This window comes from Lipotes vexillifer, unplaced genomic scaffold (genome assembly GCF_000442215.2).
Source record: "Lipotes vexillifer unplaced genomic scaffold, Lipotes_vexillifer_v1.1 scaffold45, whole genome shotgun sequence".
Lineage (NCBI taxonomy): Eukaryota > Metazoa > Chordata > Mammalia > Artiodactyla > Lipotidae > Lipotes > Lipotes vexillifer.
In genome coordinates, this window is record NW_006796259.1 from 1,042,409 (window position 1) to 1,068,112 (window position 25,704).

General features: G+C 37.7%; 1 protein-coding gene across 5 annotated transcripts in view; it reads right to left on the minus strand.

Moving 5' to 3' along the window:
* PTPRD (protein tyrosine phosphatase receptor type D) overlaps positions 1–25,704 on the minus strand; it is a 418,376-nt gene that overhangs the window by 56,236 nt on the left and 336,436 nt on the right. For all 5 annotated transcript variants that reach the window (XM_007468403.1, XM_007468405.1, XM_007468404.1 and 2 more), the window contains 2 exons: positions 16,488–16,611; positions 1,988–2,163 (listed from right to left, as the gene is read on the minus strand). In XM_007468403.1, the coding sequence (XP_007468465.1) occupies positions 1,988–2,163; positions 16,488–16,611 (300 nt within the window). The remainder of the gene's footprint in view (positions 1–1,987; positions 2,164–16,487; positions 16,612–25,704) is intronic.

The window sequence follows — 25,704 nt, forward strand, 5'->3', positions numbered from 1 at the left end:
TGGGAAAAAAAGGTAGCCTGCAACATAAAGATAAACTGTAGGTATTTAAGTCACAATATGCCTTCTGCCAAGAATTGCTCATTACCATCAGATGTTGCACTGGCAGTGGGGCCAGTTAGAACTAATTTTATTATTAGAAGCAATTAGGGAGAAAAGGGGCAGAATTCCATTCGGTTATTTCAAAACAAGTTTCTGTGCACGGCTTAATGAAGGCCTGCAGTGTCAAGATAAAAATGTGTGTTTTACTGAAAACAGCTTTTGCAAATGACTGCTTGTTACCAGCCGGTATCTCCAGGCAGAACAGTCCGAGTAGCTTGGATTTACATGTGTGCTGTAATATAACAGTTCAGCTGTCTCCACTTCACAGAAGTGTTAACAGACAGTACGGCCTGGTGGGTAAGCACAGATGTTGTGGAGACAGGCTGTCTTCAATTCCTCACTCTGACCTTGGTAACTGAATGAGCTTAGGTGACCTTCTGGAAAGTCCTGGCCTTACTCATATATATAAAGTAGAAATCACAGAAGTGTTTATCTCATGGGTTGTTGTAAAATATCAGTGTATCCAATACATGTTAGGCATTGTTAGAATGATTAACGATTATATCCAATAATTATTTGGGTGGGGGATTGTTTTTAAAGCAAGGGCTTGCTAGATAGGGGTTACCCTGAGTACAAGTCAATAATGGAGCTATTTACATCCATTTTGAATGGCATTTGCATGTAAAGTATAACATAGAGACGTCTTCGCAGCCATCAAAGTTTTTATCTAAATTCTTTTCAGACAATATTTCAATATTTCTGTAGAATTCACATTCTGAAAAGACCTGATTGCTTTTTAGGTTTGCTAAACAAGTTGTGTACTATATCTATTGATTTCCCAGCTTTAAGGTAACAGCTGGGACTTTTTATATTTTCCTAAGTCTGAGCTTTTCCCTTATGAATCTCCTGAGCAGCTTACAACTCCTCTCTCATGTACATACTGGGGCTAAGAGAAACTGCCATGTATTGAGCTTAGGAGAACATTAAAAAAATCTCAACTGTCACACAACAAATGGGGAGTTGGGCTTTGGCTTCCTTCTAAATATCCTTTTTGATAGTACTGTGACCCCAGTGAACGAGCCCTCTACCAGTGGTTTCAAACTCTGCCCCGAAGGCCCCATACAGTGAGAGTATGTGCTGTCTTCAGTGATTTGTCAGAGACTTACTTGTGCCTTAAATTCTCAAGGTTACAGATTGATTTTCATCAGATGGCTATGATATTCACTTGGCATATTCACTTGGGAATATGGCATCCTGCTTACCCATTATGTTCTAGTTTTGCAAATCAAGAGCATTTAACTAATGTGCCATGCTCCATAATATTGGACCCATATGATGAATAAAACTCCTTTCTTGGACCTTACTAAGCAATGACTCCATTATCAAAATCTATTCACTTTGGAGAAGGCTAAACTAACAAAATGCCCTCTACACATTTATGTGTTTTCTCAGCAGTGTATTAACCAACATCATTTTTTTGGCTGCCCTGACTTAATTTATGCTAATTTGAATAATTTTTAAAAAGAGCCTCTTTCACAGAATTTTAGATTTTACACTGCAGGTTATGAGAAAGAAAAAGTTGAAAATATTGGGAAGTACAAATGGTGGGATTCTCCCCCATAGTCTGTGTGTTCTTGTTCAATGTGGATTTTACAAAGATGTCCAAGTTAATATTTATTTTTTCTAACCAACTTGTCTACTTCTTTGAGTGCTGTTTTTTTCTTTTAGCGATCACACACATCGTAACATGAGAGAATTTCCTTTTTGAAAGATGCAAAAGAATGTTAAAGAATGGTTTAATCTAAGCTGTTGATGCTCATTCACAATTAGTGTCTATTACAAAGTCAAAGCTTAAAGACAGGTTAGATTCTGACCAGAATAAAATATGCAATGCAGGAACTATCTGAGGGAAGATTTTAAAAGGGAGAAGGTAGATATTCATCCTTACCCTGGATCGTTCTTCTAGTTTTGTCATCATAACAACTGTGGCACTCCGTTGTTCCCATATCATTCTCCAAAAGTCCCCAAATGTTTCGGGGAGGGATCCCTGTGTTGCAATATAGGCATTTTGTTTCCTATAGCCATCTATGTAGTTAGCATTCACATAGTCACTTCCTGGGATTCCTGTAAAACAAGGAGTGTTATTCAATGAGGTGAACATATCACAAGAGGAAACAGCCTGGGACATGCCCTAATGAGACAATGTTATATTAAGAGGAGTCACACTATATTAAAGTTTGGGTTTTAAACAAGATTGAAAATAGGTCTTACTGGGACCATTACGTTAGAGTAATGCAATGTTTGTATTTATCATGTGACAAGGTGGACTCCAAAGAAAGAAAAACACAACCACTTGTCCACAGAATGCCTTTTCTCTCACACACTGTCTGTTTTCTCCATTGCATCAGAAAAATATAGCTTGCAAAGGAGGATAAACAATTATCTGGTCACTTTCCTCACTCATTCCCTTCTTCATTTCCAGACAAAAACCAACTAAAGTAACGCCTGAGCCTGAAAATGCAATATAGGGTGGAACATGTCATAACAGTGAAAAATTCTTTCCAGATTTAACTAAGAGGAAACTCATATATAAACTCTTTTAATCCTCACAACAACTCTGTGAAGTTCTGTCATGATCTTCCTTTCACAGAGGTGGAAACCGAGGTGCACAGAGCTTGCTGACATTGGTGGAGTCTGGTTTAATTATAGGCAGGCAGGCAGTCTGCTACATCTGTGTCTTAACCTCTGTAGGGTATTGCTTCTTGTTTAAACCTCAATGGGTTGTTGTATCACATGAAATCTCTCCTTGGATTATGACAACTGCCTCCTAATTGGTTGTTCCGCTTCTGCTTTGTCCTTTGCAGTCTGCTCTCTATCTAGTATGGGAGCAATTTTTAAAAATATATTTCAGACGCTGTAATGTCTCTTCTTCAGAGCCAACAATGGCTTCCCCTTATACTTTAAATAAAATCCAAACTCTCAACAATGGCTATGCTCTGGCTAAACTCTGTACTTCTCCAGACTCATCTTGTCCCACTCACCTCCTCGCTTTCTGAACTCTAGACGCTGGCCTGCTTCTAGATGCTGACTTTGTTAGAAAACATTGCTTAGCTTAGTACCCTCCCACATCCTACAACACTCTCTGCCTTGTTCCCATCGGAAAACACTCAGCCTCCATCTCAGAAGGCCTGCCCTTGATACCCTGGGACCTAAGAACCCTCTTGGCAACTCTTTATATGACTTATTACACATTGAAATTACATATTTAGTTGTTTGTTAACTTGCTTATTGCTTGTTTTATGTGCCTCTAGACCACATCTCTTTTATTCACCTTTGCTATTCCTAGTGACAAAAAGAGCAAATTATGTGCTTCCGTTCCAACATTTAGTAAGTAGCACAGCTGTAATGTAATACAGATATTCTGATCAAAAGTCTAATTTTCCTTCAGCACAACAGCTTTAAAAGGGGTATAGGGGGTAAGTTTGAGTTTCTTTCAAGAAGAGTGGCTGGAATAATTAAGGAAATCAAAGCTATTCCTTATGAGAAAGGAATATATATTATAACCTGGCAAAAAGATAGGGGTTGGAGATAAGAGCTGCCCATAAGTGTCTGAAGAGAGGTTGAAGTTTACTATGTTGAGACCCAAGTCTTTCAGTTCTGAAGGATGTAACTACAGAGAGATGAATTTCGTCTCCAGTATAATAAAAGTCAGACTCAGAAAGGGGATAGATTTCCTCCAGAGGTAATGAGTTGCCTATCCCTGAAGGGGAACAAACACTTTACAGGGAGGTAGCAATAGAACCTGTACATGGTCCCTTCTTACTCTGGGAAAATATTAGTCTTGGATTTATTTAAAAAAAAAAAAAAAAGAATATTTTCTTTATAATGGAACATATGTTCCCAAGCTAAGATTACTCTATTTCACTGATTGCCACTTGCAATTACTTTGACTGCTTTTCTGATTCCAGTTGTAAAACTGATCCTCTCAAGAAAAAGTAATGAAAGTCAGATGGAAACTGCTGGGCTCCAAGATGAACACATGGATATGGAATACCACCAGCATTAGTGAAAAGCCTTTTGAGCAAAAACTGAAATGCACGGTTGGTTGTAACATTATTCATCTATTATAGCTACTCAAGAAGCAGTTGGGGTTCTGGCAGCCCTTTGTTGATAAAGATCCTATTCCTCCCTGACACCAAATTACTGTAGATTCAAAGGACAGTTTAAATAAAGTCCTCAGGTTACAACCACTGGGGAAGCACGCACATCTACATGTCCACAGGATTTGGTTCTGAGCCACCAATGAGTCTATATTATAATACAGGAAAAGCCCACTTTAAATAATTTAATTTAGCAGTTAACATTAAAGAATTGATAGAAAGAATTCTGGCTAAGAGCCTCACTCCACTACCAAAATACAGAAAACTTTTTTCCAAGAACACTCAAAAATGGAGAAATCTGGTTTAATGACTCAGAAAATGCATCAGCTGGGCACTATGCCACTTTTCTCTCATCAAGGATGATAACAAATGTGTCTGAACAACACATCTGAGGACAGAGGAGGTGGGTGTGAGACTCATATCTAAAGGAGGGGAATCAGACCTATCCTATATTCTTGCATAAATTTTAATCAGTTATTATGTGATGAATTGTTTTTTGACATATTGCTCAAGTTTGAACAATAAGTCGTTATATTTTAGGGGGAATAGGTTGATACTGAATAATGGTTGCATTTTCCAGGGATAAAAATACAACAATTCTGCCTGAAAACTATTAGGCACCTGGGATCCATACTGTATCACCAAATACTTTAAGAATTTGGGACTTGATATTCTGGAAAGAAGAGAAGTGAAAACAATAATTCAATACCTAGGAGAGCTAATTGTTAGGCTAAAATTTATATCCTGAAAATAGTGTGAGGCTCCTTGTCTATTTTGACACTCGTCTGTAAGGAGGTAGTACCCGGAATAAAAGCCTCCTGGTAAATCCCTTTACACACTCTGGCAAAAAGACACTTCCAGTAAGTTCTCTCATATGTCCTTTGCAATGTGGAGATGTGACAGACGGCCATGTTCTCTAGAAGCTCTAAGGCCTAATGTGTCCTATATTCATACAACCCAACATAACAAGCTGTGTAGAAAGAGGAATGAGAAAAGATCTGAGAAATGGTGGTGGCTTGCCCTTCTGAAAAATATTAACCCCATATCGGAATCTAAAATTAAAGAGCAGTGTATTTCAAGTAGATGAGACCTCAATTTTCAATGCGATATATTTAGAACGATTTTCCAATCAATCCCAATGGAAAAAAAAAAAATACTGTGCTGGCTTTCCACTAAAGCAACACTAATCAGCATGCACTACTGATCCAAGAGAAGTGTGTGAGAATTAATTGTATTCTTCTGGGGCTATGATGAATAGAAATCTAAGTTAAAATGCAGAACTGAAAGAATATAGGATTACTATGAATTAGCTGATTCCTTTTATTTCTGGGAGTCAAGGAGACTTTTGTCCAAAACTATGGTAATGGTGTGCCTTGCCTTTTTTTTTTTTTTTTTTTTTTTTTTTTTGAGGGGCAGGAGTTATTAAAATAACAAGAGCATAAAAAAGATGTCTGAAGGCTTTCCTTTTTTTTTTTTTTTTTTTTTTGAGGGGCAGGAGTTATTAAAATAACAAGAGCATAAAAAAGATGTCTGAAGCTCATCATAGGCAAAATCTTAGGATTGGCCCTGCTGTAGGATTGTCTCTTGGACAGTTGGTCTTAATGTCATTGTCCAAGAGAAACATCTTAGATCTAAAACTTGCTCTTCCTGGGCATCCATGGCTTTACTTCATTTATAAAAGTAAGTTTTCATGATTTCCTATGTATTGTTTCATGTGTATTCTCCAATTAATAAGTCATGTAAACAGTTCCAACACCAATAGTAATTGTTTATCTTTCTAATCTTATAAGTGAGAATACTGAGGCTAGATCTTGACTTTATATTGTACCCCACAATATTCCCCATTCCTGTGTTATAGTCTATTTCATCAGTTAATGGACTGTTATTTCTTGTGGTGCTTAAAATTCTTACTTACATGCTTTATACTGGGTCTTTGTGTTTTGGGCAAACTAAGAGCTATAAAACTCAAGCCTTTAACAGATATTGTGATGAGGTGAATGATTGGTAGAACTGTGCTTCTGTGTTCTTCATGCACAGCGAGCCACAGCAAACAGCTATTCAAACAGGGATGGGTCAGGTTTAGGCTTTCATTTTATTCACTGGGAATTGCCAGTTATAGCTTTCAGTGGAAAACTTAGCCTGGACATGAAGTTTGGGCTCCCCTGTTTTTCTGTCTGAAAAACTTTGAGAATTTATCATGAGTTCAACATGCAGGGGTAATGCCATGTTTCTTCATTTAAGCATGGGATTAACACTTTAGGGCTTCATAATAATGTTCCCCTGTGTGTTTGAATATTAACAAAAGGAGAGGAATCCTCAGAAAGATAAAGCTACTAGGTTTGAAGGAATATTCGTGATGAATAATTAACTCATACTGAGAAATGCTTTAAAACCTCGAAAGCATGTTGAAATGTCAAAGAATACACTATCTGAGCTGTTTTGTCATGACTGGGTTAAAATTAAGTTTTTATTTCCCCTTGTTAATTTTGTTGAGAACTAATTGGGTCATGTGGGTCCAGTTAAAAAAAATAAACAACTTGCTTTGCATTAGGTTTTTCAGGTCAGCAGATAATTTGATTTGAAAAGATTTCTCTTGTCGAGAGGTGTTTAGAATTATAAAAATTTAATAATGAAGGCCTTAGCTCTGATGTTAAGTGAAAAAAGCAGGACCCAAAATAGTACATGAATTATTTTATTGATGTGAAATTAAGTAATCATAAGGGGTAAGTGTGTCCTTTTGTGTCACTCCACACTGGAGGGTAAGTCATATGTGCCTCTTGGAACAATACTAAGCACATGCTAAGGCTTTAGAGAAATTGACCAGGAAACCAGAACTCCAGTCTAGGGCAGCATGCTGGTAGGTTGCTCTTTGACATTTGGGCAGTCCATTCAACTTGTCCAGACCTCTGACTGCTTATCTGCTAAACAAGGTGCGTTGGACAAATTGATTCCCTCAAGTCCCTTTGAGTTCTAAAATAAGATGTCTCTCTGTGGTATTCTTAACCTTCTTGGATTCAGAAATCTCTGTGAAGATTTTAAGATAAATAGAGGCTTTGTGGCTCTCAGATTAGGTAGGAACATGCTCTGATGATCGTTCAAGCTGATTCCTATTGCTTCTACCTCTGATGTGCTGAGATGAGATTTTTTTGGTGTGACTGATACTTCAAATCTTGATTAGAACCTGGTGGGATAAAAAAATAAACAAATTCAAAAACAAGAGGAGGGGGTAGGACTAGGCTAGTACGCGGTCTATTCAGAAAAAGCAGCTTTCCTTGAATTGTGGAGGCGAGAATGAGTAAGAGGCAGCATTAGAGGGAAGGCAGAATGCCATCCAGGGCTCCAGAAGACAAACTACTACAGCATTACAGAGCTGGAGATAGACCTCCAGCTCACTGGCTGACTCTGTTCCAACTTGCAGGGTGGCATCAAAACTCCAGCACTTTTGTTTCCTTTCACTCTGCAAACGCTTTGTGAAGTTTGTGTCAAAAAGAAACTGTTTTTTTAGTAAGCCAGTTTATTCCCTGTTGTAAGATGGAAGTACTCACGATCCACTAGAGCACAAAAGCTATCTTTTATTTAGTAAATAACATCTCCACAACTTCAATACACAAATAAAAAGAAAAACTCAGACAACAACGAATTGCCAGTTAAGACCTAGATTGTAATTTTTACAACCCACAATGCAGAAAAAACTGTTTACTTTGTTTGCTGACACTGGCAAAACTAGAGAACAGAAAATAGAAAAATGAAATCCAATAATAACTTACTAGTAAATTTATTTGATTTCAAGGGACCCAGGCCTTCTTTCTCCTTCACTTACACCATGGCAGCCACCCACAGCTGCATCAGAACTAGCAAAATGAAGGATTCTCTTCGCAACATACCAGAAAAAACTAACGCTTCTTGCAAAGGCACAGTGTATTATCTGCCAAAGTTTCCCCGGATGTGACTGCAGTTTGGCAAATGACCCTCCATGTTTCTACCGTATGTAGGACGATTTGTTTTAGAAGTGTGTGTTGCTCTGTGGGCACTGAAGCTCATCACCACAATGAGTTAATGGAAGGGATACCTTTCAAAGAGCTTGTGAACCCAGCCTCCACCCTCTCGATGTTCTCCGTCCTCCGCTCTCTGGTTTTCTATTCCTCAGCACTGCTGAGGAGGCTGGGTTATGAGAGTGGCTACAGAGAAGGATGTGGGCGATTGAATTGTCTTTGAATGCATTCTAAGATTAGCTACACGTGTTGGGGACTTATCAGCACTTGTGACAGAGGGAACTGATTTCTGGTTAGGGGGCACGTTGCCCTGAAATATAAAGCAGACTTTGGGCCACCGAAGCATGCCTGTTCAGCCAAGTCACAGAGTTTTGGTCTACTTAGCTTATGTTAATAAGGATGCAATTATTGTAGGGCTTTATTCAGCAATGATGTAGTCAAAATGAAATGCAGAGTATGACGACAGGAGCTCTGTCTGTAGGAAACTCTCAGAGCCCCAGTCCCCTCATATATATATCCTAAAATACGAGCAGCACTTTCATAACCTCCTTACCCCAAACCCCTGTGAGAGTCAAATGAGTCAATGCATTTGAAATATCTAAAATACCAGTGGATGCTAGTTATTCTTATGATCGATGTGATAAACAGAAACAAAATAAGCCTAGTAATTCCTAAATACTCTACTGACAAAAAGTAATTCCAAATCTGGAAGGCCCCTTCCTAATTCCTATATTAAAAAAAATTAATGGAGAGGACAAAAATAATTATTTTTTAACTTCCCAACCATGTACAACCTGTGCCTATATTCTAAAAACAGAGCCATTCTGCAGATGACTTAGGTTTCTCTGCAGCATCAGAGTCATGAAGTGTAGATTCATTAGCACAATCTGCATAGATGTACAATACAAATGAAAAGAAAATCCCAATAACTGAACTAAAGAAAATGGAGATAAAAAGAAACCCATAGAGCTTTCTGAGTTACTCTTTGATTAGCTTCCTGGGAACAAGAGTAAAGGAAAAAACCAACACAACTAGCCATCCCTTAAAAATGCTTTTTCTCTTTTCTGGATAAGAAGCACCACAGGTGCAGGCTGAGGTGGGAGCTGGGGAGTAACAGATCCCCACACCACTTGCTCTGCTGCATGCAGAAGAGAGATGCCATTTAAATAGAGAGTGGCAGGGACATATATACACTACCAAGTGTAAGATAGATAGCTAGTGAGAAGCAGCCACATAGCACAGGGAGATCAGCTTGGTGCTTTGTGACCACCGAGAGGGGTGGGATAGGGAGGGTGGCAGGGAGGGAGACGCAAGAGGGAGGAGATATGGGAACATATGTATATGTACAGCTGATTCACTTCGTTATAAAGCAGAAACTAACACACCATTGTAAAGCAATTATACTCCAATTACGATGTTAAAAAAAAAAAAGAATTAACTTGAAAACTGAAAATGTTAGAGAAATTGAGCTAACTCAGTGCTTGATGTTCTGAACAATGTGAGAAAAATGAACTCAACCAATAATGGGATGAGATTTAGCCTTGTTTTTTGTTTTTTTTTTTTTTAAGATGAGGCATGTATTCTAACCAACTTCCTTCAGTAGTTTAAATAGAATTTCAAGAGCAAAATAAAAGAAACACCAGGTGCCCAAAGATTAGTCATTAGTGTCTGGGATTGGGGGAGAGAGGAAAGAGAGAGAATGAGAGAATGAACCAAGAGGGAGGAAAAGGAATCATATTTATTGGGTCAATGTGGGAAATATCATGACAGCTATTCTTTACTGAGGAAAACAATTTTAATTCTTTAATGTTAGTGCTTCATATGGAACATTTATATTCACTATAATATAATTAAACGCTTATTAGAAAATGTTGGCTAGATGGTATTAACTGATTTTCCTGTGTTTGTTTTTGTTTGTTTTTACTTATTGAAAATATATCAGGTTATTAGATATGGCCTGTTAAAAAAAAAAAAAAGATAACTCACAGCATGGATAAGATGTGAAACTGGAGAATGTTACCATGTGCTGACCGCTGTTTTAAACAAATCGGTAGAGATTTCCCTTTCAACACTATACATAAGAAGCTAAGACAGGACTTAAACGTAGAGCACAAGTGTAGTGGCAGATGGTGAACTGACAGTACAGGGGAATATCAGTAGTTTCTTCTCTTTACTTTTTAAATTTAGATTTATCTTAGGGGCAGTGATTCTGTGAGCTGCTTCCTCATTTTAAAGTTGTTTTTTTGCAACTCATTTTAAAGTTGCAACTCATTTTAAAGTTGTTGTAACATCATCTATATTATTTACAGTTGGAGTTGTCTTGAGTTGCTCCTATTATATAAATCAAACAGCAGATGATACATTTTGGATTTTCCATTTAAAAGAACACATTCTTCCTCTTGTTGAAATTTGTAATGCTATTATAGGTCTCGTTTCCATGTATCAAGCACCAATATTTTCTTTTGCTTCACAGAGTGCTGCAAATATATGCAGCTTTCTCATTTGGATATTACTAATTTTCCCATAGATCATATACAAAAGAAATTCCATCTGTGGATAAAAGGACCTATCAATAGTAGTAATAAAATTCATAACAGCAATGATAACTTTAATAGTTCCCAATATTTATTAGGCATTTTCTTTGTGCCAAACACTCATCTAAAGGCTTTACATGCATTAATTCATTAAATCCTCCTAATAATTCTAGGAAGTAGGTATTACTATTAATTCTATTGCACAGATGAGGAAACCAAGGCACAGTAACTTGTCCAAACAATCTCTTCAGAAGCAAGATGATTTAATAGGAAAGCAGTTCTTGAAAAATACACAGGTCCTTGTAGGAAGGTACCTCTTCATTATAGAGATGAAGTGAATAAACGTATTTATGGTTTGAAACTAAATACATTCCCCCAAAACTAGAAAAAAATAAAACAAGCCCATATTTTACTAAGCTGCCTTTATCAGATTAAGAAGCCCTGGTGTTAAAAAATGCATATGGCGTGAAGCGCTTTATTCTTTGTCATTTCTAACTCTTTTAGATAAAACCATTTAAACCTGGCGCAGTAGGAGAGACACATACCAGCCAATAATTCTATTTGAGTAAGCCCTCTGGATTAAATGTGTGGGGTTTTTTTTTTTCCCCCTCAAAAGAGTAATCTCTTAATGTCCAAGATTTAATATTTATCTTTGATCCCTGGATTTAGAATCATCCTTCAGAATTTTCGGAATAGCAGGAAGGATCTTATACATTCTCATTTTAGGAAGAACCAGAGCAAAAGACACTAAGTCAGGGGCCCCTAAACTGGAGAATGGGCTTGCAAAGAGATTGTGTGTCTGTGAACTCTATATTAGTATACAGATAAAGTGTGTAGGTGCCTTTTCTTTGCAAGTGGGATTTAAAATGTTCATCAGATTCTTAGAAGGAACAAGCTCCCCCCAAAGGGTTAACTGAACTAAGTTACGTGCCCAAGGTCACATAGCTGCTAAAACTGGGATTTAGTTTCTGTCTTCTTATTTCGTATTCTTCCTAAGATACCTCAAAAAGTAATATTAAACAAATAAAAAAAATCCACCTGAAAGCCATTTATATATCACTTGTTCTTTGGAAAAATTCACTTTGACAGAAGTCTCAGAACACAGTTGAAGACCTCTGGCTCTAAGATTTCTATCATAAGTGTTTCACGATGTATATTTCAAAATTCCTAGACAGTCATCCCAGCCAAAAAGGCAGTTTTTGAATTAGGTTGATATGTATAGGCTCGGCCATTATGATTCAAAGGTGGCTACAGTCTTAAGTGACCTATTGGAGAGGAGAGGCTTCTTGAGTCCAACTGATTCATATGTTAAAATTTTGGCTCTGCCAGTAACTAGCTAATGATTATAAACAAGTTACTTGACTTTTTAAAGTTTAAGTTTCCTTGTCTATTAAATTGGATGATAACAACTAGCTTTTGAGGTTGTTCTGAACACTATAAATAACAACTATACATGATTTTATACACTGTATATAAAAATCTATGACATGATGCCCAACACATGGTAAATACCAAGACAGTCATGTCTATCATAACATCTTGTCTTTGTTGTCGAATTTAAAAGGAGGGTTTTAAATTTTGCTCTATATTTAGGCCTGGCCAACGATTTAAAAAAATTCCATGTCAACATGAATTTTAAAGTGAAATGTTAATTATAATCCTACTAATAGAAATGTAGTACTGGCAGCAGTGAAGAGTAATTCTATTTTACAAAAAAAACAAGTTTTTTTATCTAGGACTGTAATAGTTAGATTGAATTTTTGATAGTTACAAGGCAGTACAATTAATAATCTACCACTAATTGATATTCCTGAGTTTATAAGAAGTTGAAGATATATAAAAAGATATTTGCGCTAAGTAGATCACCTGTGAAGGACAGATGTAACGTTCCGCAACTGTAGGACTCTGATGCATTTGGGTCCCTGATGATTCCCCCTTTTGTGTCACTGCCTCAGAAAACATTATGAGGCCATAATGAGGGAAATGAAATATTTAATGTGAAGTTTGTGTTATCCATGATACCAAATGATAAAATGGACTTTTTAGGTAAAAAGGCAAGGCTGGGTGTTCGGATCCATGCTAAGCTACTTAGTTACAGTCACATCCTGTATCAGGAAAGCAGTGTGAGTGATGTGGGCCTATGGAAGCCTGGACTGAGGAATCAGAAGAGCTCAATTCTAATTTAAGCTATATTAATTGTTCACCTTTTACACTGAGAGAGTCAGGGCTGATTCTCTGTTTGAGCTCCAGTTTTCTCATCTCTAAACATGGATACCTATCTGTATCAAAATATTTATAGTGTTGCTTCATCAGACTGTTGTGAGTACAGTAAATAAGATAGTTGATATGAATATTAGCACTGGGTAAATTGATACTCAGAGAAGTCAAGGTTACATTAACTACTTAGTGACAGAGCTGTGACCCAAACTTGCTTTTCATCTTTTGGTTTGTCCATTTCTCTTTTTGTAGTTTAATAAAAGTATACTTTCTGGACAACTTTGGCATCTATAAGATTAAGCATATTATTTTATTCACATATAAATATTAGTTTCCATTTAGTCTTCTTTGACAACATTTATCTTAAATCATTAAAATAAATCCCATCATCCCTTTTTTTCAGGAATTACTATTTTCTCTTAAGAACTGTTTAAACATGTTGGGATCCCAACAGTAACTGCATTGGTCAGAAATTCAATTATATTTTCATACTGCTTACTCTCTAATTCAACAATTGTGAGCATTTTGTAATTAGGACCCTCTTGAATCTATTCTGCGTTTTTCCCCAGCATACATAAAATAATTGTAATTCGGAAACACATCATGAAGTGTCACTATTTTCAAGGGGTTCAGTAAGCACGTTGGTGCCCATACACAATTCCTGATTCTTTTAAGTTTTTCCCTTGTCATCCTTCAGTGGAAGTATGTTAAAAGTTTTGCTCTGTTAAACCAAGATAAAGACAACACGAGTCACTGTGGCAACACCCAGTTTTTTCTTTAATGTCATCAGATCACTCTGCAAAGTAATATGAAGAGAGTGATCAGAACCACTGAGAGAAGGACAACAACAAAAACGCCCCAAATAAAACACTTAACCACAGTCATGTAAGTTATCACCACGGGTAGAACCTAAAACAAGCACATTACATTTTATAAATTGTGCATGAAGTCACTTAACATTTTAATATACTTTAAAAATCTGGCTCTGTGTTATCAAAGCTCCCTTTATAGGAGAAGCCTCAGTTAGTGCTTCTGTGGTTCCTGTTGCTGTTATTTTTTCTGTGCTTAAGATATAGGATGATTGCTTTTCCCCTTAAATATCTGCTGGCTAGGGCTTAGTCAAAGATAAAATGCTGTTCATGGTTGTAATCTAGATTAAAGCTCTCTGTATAGCCCATAAACTTCAATTAAATGCTTCTAACCTTTTGCATAACACTTAAAATTGAAAAACTTTTGGTTTCTAGGTCATCTCTAGATTTAGGGTGTATTTGTGGGCACAGAGCTATAAAAAGGCAGGTTTTAGTCTGATTCAACTGCTTTGGCTCTTATACTGTAAAAATAGCATAGGAATGAAATGTACATAGTTTCCAACTATCATAATAAAGGTACAAGGAGGAACATTCTTTGTCCTTCGACATACTTTACTGTTAAGATGGTGGAAAATAACAGGTTAAGGAAAATAATGACAAAGCGTCCTTCGACATACTTTACTGTTAAGATGGTGGAAAATAACAGGTTAAGGAAAATAATGACAAAGCAGGCAAAAGTACAAGGAAGTGGTAGTACCGAATGACCTAATTCTGAGTGGAAACGATGCTACAATACAGCAAAGGCAGAATGACAAGTGCTCTAGCCAAGATCATGCCAACTGGGTTCTCAATTTACATTCATTTATTTTATTTTTATAATTTACCTTGCTTCACTAATGACAAAAAAGATTTTTCTCCTCTGTGTGTGACTTGGTTTAGTTTCTTATTTACTATGGATATGATTTAAGAGACTTGAGACAAGAAATTGCTACTATAGTTTTTTTACATTTTAAGATGGGAAATAGGTAAAATGTAAACCCCATATGCTAATCATCCACATATACCATTTACAGTTTTTAAACAGGACCTCAAAAGAAGCAACTACCTATTTGACACTATCCTGCTTGAATTAGCATTGGGGAAACTTTGATAAAACTGATCAATTTTTTCAATATGGAAAAAAGTTAACTCCTGAACACCTAGCATCTTTAATTGGCTCAAAAAGGGATTAAGCCATTTTCCAACATCAAAAGTAAAACCGATTGTGAGAATTTTACAAAATATATCTATGCCACATAATACCATTTTGAGAAACGGAGACTGAGGTATGGACTTGCTCAAATGCCGAAAGGTCGTTCTTATTCCTCCAAAATTGGAATTCAATGTGTTGTTGCCTTTGGTGCTGACTGGGAAAGCTTCTAAGCAGAGTCTCACTTTCAAATTAACTTTGGATACTAGGGAGGCAGGTAGGACTTGGTCAGAGTTATGGGATAAAGTGGTGGTCATCACAGATTTCGGAAGCAGAAAAAAGGGAAAGGTACTTGAACAACTATAGATGAAAATGTTTCAACTGTTAAGGTACTAAAAAGGTCCGGGTCTGAAGCTGGTATTATTTAATGTTTTATAAAACATCTGGAAGAGGGTAAGCAGTGAACTTTCAAGTATGAAAAAGCCACAAAGCTCTTCTGAATGCCAGTGAGGATGAATGTGGTACGTGGCAGTTGGTAGTCCAGGTTAGGACTTAAGTGACATTGTAAACTACGTTCTAAGGAAAGCAATCCAATGCACTACCATGGCCATAAAAGACTAACAAAATGCTGAGTCTGAACATGAGCTCCTAAGTGTCTTTAATATGCCATGTGAGAAGGATTTATTATTGGAAAGGGGTGAATGGATAATACTCTCATGAATCCTTCAGAGAAGCTAGGTATATTTGAGGAATAATCCCCATCTTCTAGGAGCAATCATTTCTTCTGGAATAAACTCCTTACTACTGCAATTGTGAGAGAGATTACCAAGCAGTCCACAAATTAGATGAGCTAGACATTTCTAATGTGCTTAATTTTTATTAATCGTCACATCACCACTCCTAACTTTTTGGCCGTTCCTAGTGGTTATCCAGAGTTATTGACAAACAAACCCGTCACCATTTTTAAGTAACAGTCTATGGGCATCTTCCGACAATCACCTGTTTATTCATAACCATCAGCAACCATCAGTAAAATGTGGAACCTCAATTTGCTTCCCCTATATAAACATGAACTGCATTATGAAATCTTTCATCCAGGGTAGAAGCAAGAAGGTAATGAGGAATGCCCTTGTGTTACATGGTGTCAAGGATATTGTGTGCTCAAGGATTGGTATATTTGTATGAGAAAGAAAAAGTGAGAACAAGCAGCACCTAAATCTTTTTGTTGTTGTTGCGTTACGCGGGCCTCTCACTGTTGTGGCCTCTCCCATTGAGGAGCACAGGCTCCAGATGCGCAGGCCCAGCGGCCATGGCTCACGGGCCCAGCCGCTCCGCGGCATGTGGGATCCTCCCGGACCGGGGCACGAACCCGCGTCCCCTGCATCGGCAGGCGGACTCCCAACCACTGCGCCACCAGGGAAGCCCCAGCGCCTAAATCTTAAGTAACTGTTTTCATAGATGGCTGAACACCTAGTTAAAACTATATTTTCACGCACATATTTAAACCCATGAAAATAAAGGTATAAATAACATCTGCATTTCCTTACCTTCTATTGCTGAGAGGAGAACTCGGGAATGATCATATGCGATTACATTTGCATATCTGTTCTTTGGTTTGTTTACTTCCAAGTTTGAATGTTCCCATGTGAACTGCTGGCCAGGGTCAATTGACTTTAAAAGAAAAACAGCACACATACATAAAATCAATACTGAATAACATCAGATTATAGGCATTTATCACAAGTAACAAACGATTTAAAAAGAAAATTCTGAAGCTACACTTCATCAAGACGACCCTAGCTGTGAAGCCGAACACTAATATAACCAGCATAAGATGAAATGATTAATCATAGGAAAAAACAGTGATAGTCACCAACACTGATTCAAATGGAAAAAAGAAATCAATATAGGTGTTCTGTTAATAGTGGAAAGGCAGGTTGGTTGTTTTTTTTTTCACTTTTCCATTTCCTTCTCTGCTGCTGTAGTTTACAAGTTATCTTGGTTCAATATTCCTTCCAGTTCTCTAGTTCTGTGAACATTATTTTATCTTGCTTACCCTTTCCTATGTGGACCTAACCTCGTTCTTTAAAGTTGACTGATCATTCACTGGATTCACTAGGCACAGGCTCTTCTTTCTTCACCTGCAGGCTTACATCTTGAGGGCAACTTAAAATTTTGTCTGTTTCTCCAAAACATACTATGACCACTATCACAAGGCAATTTGTACAATTCAAACAGTTAAGAATAACAGTAAAGAAGGGAGGTCAGTTAAATCAAATAATCTTCTTAGAATATTAATTTATAATCTAATGCAGATAGGATCTAATCGCTTCTTAAGTTATCATTATGTGTTATCATATTTACAAAGTTTGCTTTTTATTCTTTTTTTTAAACTTACTTTTTCTGATTTTTAATGTCTTTCCTTGATGCCTTAGTTCAACCAAAGTTGTTCAATAATCTAAAATAAATATTTCACAGATATAAAATAATATATAAAGTTCTTTGTGGTTAAAGCAGAACCATTATTTTGAGACTGAATTCAGGCTTTGATATAAAACTCTGGGGAACTTTTTAATGTCCTGCAATGTTATGGAAATCAAAATACTTTTTCTTTCATCATAGCATACTGACATTTTTTAAGACATAATTTCATGGTATATGGAAATATGAGTTCAGTAATTATAGAAACATGATTTTCAATGATCAAAATCAAGTTTTCAGACATAATTAATGATAAATTAGGTTTATATACAGATGAAATTCTTTAAAAAGTAAAAACACTTTGTTATGTTCATAAAATTTTTAACAGTTATTTTTGATACCGGATATTTTCCACGCTTTTATGTGGATATGTAGAACCTGAAATTAAAATATATCCAACAGCTGTTACAATATTACGGATGCACACATTTGTGTTAAAATGGATAGAGTTCAGCACGGTAATAAAACTCACAAGTGTAATGAGTCAAGCCTGTTAACAGTCATGAATAAGCCTCCAAACATACAAAAATTCTCAGCAGTATAGATTGCAGCTTCTAATTTACTAAGGATTATAAAACCCTTTTTCCTTTCTTAGCCTATGCTAATCTGTATATAAACTAGTCAATCATTGAACTGTACTCAGCAAAATAATTATCCACGTCTTAGAGTCTAAAGAATAATGTAATTAGGGGTCTTTCTAGTTTGCTTTTCCAGGGAAGCTCATCACCTCCTTTGCAGAATGTACTCCTCTCCAAGTATGCCATGAGCTAAAGGGAGTTGGCAGCATTCAGATGCCTGGGTGGCAGCGCTCAAGTCAACCTTGAGCCTTCTCCACACAAAGCAGCTCCATTCAGTGACCAAGGCTGCCTTAAAAAATTCTCAAATCTATCATTCCCTAAATCCCAGTCCTTCAGTATCTGATGTCTGATTGGAATCCCTTCTCTAAACTCTCACTCCAATCCATTCTTCATACCAAAGCAGACATTCTACAGCACAGCCCTTTATAGGTTAGGACCCTGTTTAAGAACTTCCACTGGCTCTGGGTGACCTTCAGCTTAAATTCTGGAGTCCTTAGCCACCATCCTACCTAGACACCTTTAGTCGTCTTTGCATCTACAAAGGCTTCAATAAATGGTTTAACAAATGTTTTTTAAATGAATTGAACTGATGAATAACTGTTGCTGAGAAAAGTCCATAAAGAGAAATCATGGAGTAATTCCTTCTTTTAACATGGGAGTTAGAGAACAGACTATGGAAACTGCAATGTGCAGTGCATTACTAGTTTAATACTTTAACATTCATTATCATATGGCTTAGTAATTAAGTACGTGATCCTGAAAGTACAACTACCACTGATAATCCACTTTACACTGATGAGCATTCCTGAGTACATAAGCTTCCTACACATCATTCTCTAAAATATCCCAAGAAGCTCCTAAGCTCACTGATATACAGTCACTCCTTTGGTGGAAGACCTTACTCCCTCTGATGGCCTTGTTCCTCAGATTTCGATCACTCATATATGTGTAAATGGCATGCATTTAATTAGACTAATGAAACTGCATCTACCAACTCACAGACACTGTGAACTCATGTTCATTTCCACTCTTGCCACACATTTGCAGCCGTCTGCGTGCTGTATTTGATATCTACATAGAAGAGTTTAAAAACCAGTAATGGAAACATAAGCTTGTATATCACATATGTTAATATGTTTAGGCTTAAAGTGTGACCCGAGAGATAAAGACCTGTAGGTAATCGGATAATGATAATAATAGCTGCCAGGTCATTGTGCTTTACATGCAGTATCCTGTTTAATTTTCACAAATGTTATGAGGTAGGTATTGTTTTCTTCCATTTTGTAGACAAGGAAACTGAAGTAAAGAAAGACTAATTCAATAAATTTTACTGAGGGACTTCTCTGTGGCAGGCATTTTGGTGGTTAAGTAATTTGCTCATACAGCTAGATTCATACATTTACCCTCAAACCCAGGTTTGGGTGATTTCAAAGCTCACTGATGATTAACAGCTGGTAATTACTAAGCCCCGGTGCTACTGCACTATCCAGAAAGCCACTGCAAAGAAGCCCAACCTATGAAACAGACTTCAACATAACTATCCTTTATCTCATCAGTCCAAATGATATTTCTTTCCAACTGATCATCCTGTGTGTATCACCAGGCCACCCAAGATGGCTGTTCTCATGCTCTCTGTACATCCCCTGCTCGACCACTGTCTGCTTCACCCACACCCTACTCACAGGACTGACCTTCCTACATACTTGCCCCAGGCCCCACCTAGTGATGGTTCTACTCTTTAGATCAGAACATCTCCACCTGATAGCTTATCAAAAGGGCGGTGAGGGGCATGCCCCTCTGCTAGTTTCCCTGGTAACCAACAAAGACAACCTGAAGTCAATTCCCTACGTAACTGGTAACCTCCCCTCCCCCGACAGCCCCCTCGTCACGAAGCCTGCCGCCCTGTTCCGCCCGCTGCTGTCTGCTGTCTGATCTTGGTGGGATGTTGCTCCAGGACCTCGCTTCAGACCTGTAAGCTCCCCCATTCATAAAACCACTGACGTCTCTGTCGCCGACTCCGGGCTCTTTCTTCAGTCTTGAAGCTGGGCAAGCACAGGCCTGGCAGGCCCACGGGGGTGCAGCCCAGCAACTGGCGGAGTGGCCAGGAGACTGAGGAAACTCCCGTGAGCGCCGAGATGTCGGGAAGGAAGGACGGGGAATGGCAAGTTGTAGGGGCCGTCCACTGTCAAGTGGGGCCTGAAAGTTACGGCTGTGATCGCGGGGTGGCCGGCCAGTAATGTGGGACCCAAAAGTTGTGGGGAAAATCCTGAAAGTTGCGGCAGAGATCCCCGGGGGGCCGTCCACTAGTACGCGGGGGCCCGGCAGTGGCTGCCTTGATGAATGGGGCCCACCGAGAGAGTTCACAGAACTTTCACAGACACCCCAAGGCTCTTGTGGAGATAGCGGCCACCGTTAGACTGGGAAAACAGTGGCCGCAGCTCGCGGCTGGCTGTTACTTTTTGTATTAAGAAAGGCAAAGAGGCTGAGCTGACAGCTGAGGCGAAGGTTAACTTGAATGTTGATTCATGTTCCTCTGAAAGCGAGCCATGTGAATGTGAGTGAATGATATGTATTACTATCACTGGTATTTGTTTAAAGTGAATTGGCTATTTAGAAACTGAAAAAAAATCCGTGGAAATGTCCAAGATGGGACTCTTTTGACATTCTAAAACTGTTTTTTTGCATATGCCCTAAGAGGAAGTTAGCTTTCTAGAGGGAATTGGTATTTCTCTTCTTGTGCCTTTGAGATGTAAATGATCTACCTGGGTTCTCTGGAACTTTAATCATCTGGTCTCTGAGAGTGAAGAAAAAAAACAAAGAGGCCTTTTTAAACTCTAGCAGGAAAACTGTGAAATCTCTTTGTTTGTAGAGATACATGTCTATGTGTACCTTGGAAATATGTCTCTGCCTCTAAATGGCATGGCCAAGATTGGTTTGTGGATGAGCTGTTTAATTGGATTAAGAGAAACTAAGTGCTTATATAAATTCATTGATATCTCTGTGGCTGACTCTGGGCTCCTTCTTCCGTCTTGGAGCTGGGCAAGTACAGGCCTTGTAGGCCTAAGGGGTGCAGCCCAACACTGTGTCATTCTGGGGCAATTACATAAGAAATCAAGATTTAAAAATGAGGTTGGCTTCACATGGATGATAAAACAGATGGGATGCAGCTTGCATTTATACTCCTTTTACACGGATCAAACAAACACTGATTAAATAATGCTGGCTTGTCTTTGTGCAACACATATCCATCCATCTGTATCTATCTGTCTGACTGAATGTTTAACAATACACAGCATAGGTCATTATTTTGGAGCTTGTCAGAATGCTGAGAGCAGTAAACTCAGTAAAGGAGAATAACTACTGAAAGTAGATGAGGTATAAGAAGATCTTTTACATTAAAACAAACTGGTTGAGGAAAATCAAATTTCAATTATCCATGTTAATGAGGCAAAGATATCATGGATGAATAAGACCCTAATATTCAAAACCCAATGTTTAGGCTTTTCTTAATGCTAATGAAGACACTGTTGCTTTGCTTCTTTGTTTTCTGGCTTCTCTTGTTGAGAGGTTTTTTTTTCTTTCGGGTATGCGTACCTCTCACCGCTGTGGCCTCTCCCGCCGCGGAGCACAGGCTCCGGACGCGCATGCCCAGCGGCCATGGCTCACGGGCGCAGCCACTCCGCGGCATGTGGGATCTTCCCGGACCGGGGCACGAACCCGTGTCCCCCGCATCGGCAGGCGGACTCTCAACCACTGCGCCACCAGGGAAGCCCCAGAAGTTGATTTTCAATTCAACCTTATAATTTTGGCCAGCCCATCTTAACCATGCATCTTCCTACTGTAAGATTAAGCTGAGCCCACCCCAGTATTATTCAAAGCAATTTGAAATAAGCACCCTTTTCCTAGTGGATTCAATCATTTCTTGCTGTTAGTATTTGGTTTTCCTGAGCTTGACTCTCAGATTATCTCCGCTCATCCTTCTGTGTCTGTTTATCCAAACAACATTCAGTTGGGATCTACCTCCTTCTTGTCACTCAATTCAGAATTCGACCCTCTTGAGCCAGAATCCTAACCAGGTCCTCTTCAGCCTCCCCTGAGAATTTTGCAAGTTGGAAATGAAGTAAAGTAGATTTATTCAACCAAAAGTTGATTAATAGACTTTTTAAGAATTTACATGAAATGTGGATGTTACATTGTCACAGAATTTATAAACAAGAATGCTATTTCATAATATTAACTTTTGTTTCTCCAATCAACAATGCTCTTGAAGATGTGCCAGATGAACCCTATGTAGCATCTAAAACCTTACCAAGATGCCATACCATTCTGCACAGCCTCCCTACCTGCACACTCGACACATGACACACTCCCCTTTCTCTTCCCAATAGCTTCTGACCGAATCACTCTAATGCTAACGCATCTTCAACTCCCTGGCTCAGCCCTACTGAGAAAAAGTGACAAAATAAAAGGAAAATCCCCCTGTAACTTAAGAAAGGGAAGGCCCTAGCTAAATACTTGCTAATATCAAGTATTTTGCATTTATGTACTCTTTAACTCGATGGTCTTTTCTTTAATCAACTGTAACTTTGCCTTAAAATAGGTAAGAAGAAAAAAATAGGTAAGTGGAAATAAAAGCTACGTTTTAAGTTACGGATTTACAATTTTGCCCTGTATTCTTGATAAAAAGCTAGAATTAAAATGTTAAGTATTTTATATGATAACTAACACTTATGTAACATTTACTTCTCATTTACATTCCTTTGTGCTTCACATATCTTAAGCCATTTTATCTTCACACAGACCCTGGAATTAGTTACCATTATTATCGTAATTCTGTAGGTGAGGAAACTGAGGTGCAGAGAAGTTAAATTACCTTCTCAGAGTCAGACAGCTACTAGGTAGAGAAGCTAGATTTGGGGCAGAGGGCACCCCTTCCCTGCCCCCATTTGAGTGACTAGCCACCGTGCTATGCTTCCTGTCTGGCCAAGTTGGAGAAGATCCCTTGACTGTTTCACACACGCCTTTCAATTGTTCTCCTGAAACACAGTGGGAAAGCTAGGAACAAAAATCTCTATAGTGCTTCTGATCTATATTTACAATTCTAAATTCAAAACAAAAAAGTGCTCATGAGTTTGCACATCAGATTACAGTCATTGAGTAAAATTACATCTTGATATGAGAGTGACCTTTTTTGACAAAGCTGAAGTCGTCATCTTACAGCAAAGCCCTTTAAATATGGTGTAAAATTTCAACTTCTCTATCCAGAAGAAAAATATTATCCCCATGTGCAAAACACCATACAAGTTGCTCTGTCTTCCTCTTCTCACTCCACCAGTAGAAAACCTCAAAAAATTCCCTTTAGAAACTCATATATCCTGTTTTTGTGTGTTTTAAAACAGCTAACAAGATTTAATTATATATAAGTAACAGAGCAGCTACTTGACTAACCAAACTATGGGGTCAGACTAAGCATCCTTTATACAGAGAATTGAACTTTCATTGACCTTAACCTCCAGGAAAATACTATCTTTCCACATAGTTCCCCATCAGTAGGCCCATTTGGTCCTCAGCGTGCTTTGCCCCTCGATATTCTCAAGTCCTTTCTGTGGTTTAGAAGAGCAATCTGCCATTGACTGTATATTTCTGAAATGAAGCCTTTTTAATTTTACTTTTTAATATTCTTTTTTGGCATGTTTTTCTGTTTTAACTTGAAGTAAAGTTGATTTACAGTGTTTCAGGTATATATCAAAGTGATTCAGTTATATCTATGTATATTCTTTTCCAGATTCAGTTTTTCTATGTCCGTGAGTCTGTTTCTTTTGTAAAAAAGTTCATCAGTATCATATTTTAGATTCCACATATAAGTGATATCATATGGTATTTGTCTCTGTCTGACTTACTTCATTTAGTATGATAACTACTAGGTCCATCATGTTGCTGCAAATGGCATTATTTCATTCTTCTTCCTTTTTTTTTTAATGGCTGAGTAGTATTCTGTTGTATATATGTACCACATCTTCTTTATCCATTCATCTGCTGATGAACATTTAGGCTGCTTCCATGTCTTGAATATTGTAAATAGTGCCGTTATGAACACTGGGGTGCGTGTGCCTTTTCAAATGAGAGTTTTCTCCAGATATATGCCCAGGAGTGGGATTGCTGGATCATGTGGCAATTCTAGTTTTAGTTTTTTTAGAAACCTCTCTACTGTTTTCCATAGTGGCTGTACCAATTTACAATTCTCATCAACAGTGTAGGAGGGTTCCCTTTTCTCCACACCCTCTCCAGCATTTATTATTTGTAAACTTTTTAATGATGGCCATTCTGACAGGTGTGATGTGATACCTCATTGTAGTTTTGATTTGTATTTCTCTAATAACTAGTGACGTTGAGCATCTTTTCACATTGGCTATCTGTATCTCTTCTTTGGAGAAATGTCTTTTTAGGTCTTCTGCCCATTTTTCGATTTGGTTGTTTGGTTTTTTGTTATGGAGTTGTATGAACTGTTTGTATATTTTGGAAATTAAGTCCTTGTTGTTTGCCTCATTTCCAAATACTTTCTCCCAGTCCACAGGTTGTCTTTGCATTTTGCTTATGGTTTCCTTTGCTGGGCAGAAGCTTGTAAGTTTGATTAGTTTGTTTATTTTTGCTTTTACTTCTATTACTTTGGGAGACTGACCTAAGAAAACATTGCTAAGATTTATGTCAGAATGTTTTGGTTGTGTTCTCTTCTAGGAGTTTTATGGTGTCATGTCTTATATTTAAGTTTTTAAGCGATTTTGAGTTTATTTTTGTGTATGATGTGAGGGTGTGTTCTAACTTCATTGACTTACATGCAGCTGTCTAGCTTTCCCAACAACACTTGCTAAAGAGACTCTAAAGAGACTCACTTTCCCCCATTGTTTGTTCTTGCCTTCTTTGCTGAAATTTAATTGACCGTAGGTGTGTGGGTTTATTTCTGGGCTCACCATTCTGTTTCATTGATCCGCCTGTGTGTTTTTGTGCCAATACCACTATGTTTTGATTAGTGTAGCTTTGTAGTATTGTCTGAAATCTGAGAGGATTATTCCTCCAGCTTTGTTCTTTTCCCTCAAAATTGCTTTGGCGATTTAGGGTCTTTTATGGTTCCATATAAATTTTAGAATTATTTGTTCGAGTTCTGTGAAAAATGTCATGGGTAATTTGATAGGGATCACATTAAATCTGTAGATTGCTTTGGGTAGTATGGCCATTATAACAATATTAATTCTTCCAACCCAAGAGCCATTGGATCTTTCCATTTCTTTGAATGAATGAATCATCTTTAATTTACCAGTGTTTTATAGTTCTCAGTCTTTAACCTCCTTGGTCAGGTTTATTCCTAAGTATTTTATTTTTTGATGTGATTTTAAAAGCATTTGTTTTTTACTTTCCCTTTCTGATATTTCATCGTTAGTGTAAAGAAGTGCAACTGACTTCTGTGTTAATCTTGTATCCTGCTACCTTGCTGAATCCGTTTCAATTCTAGTAGTTTTTGTGTGGAGTCTTCAGGGTTTTCTACATATAGTATCCTGTCATCTGTATATAATGACAATTTTACCTCCTCCCTTCCCATTTGGATATATATAATTTCTTTTTTTTTTTGTCTGATTGCTGTGGCTAGAACTCCCAATACTATGTTGAATAGAAATGGTGATAGTGGGCATCCTTGTCTTGCTCTGGATTT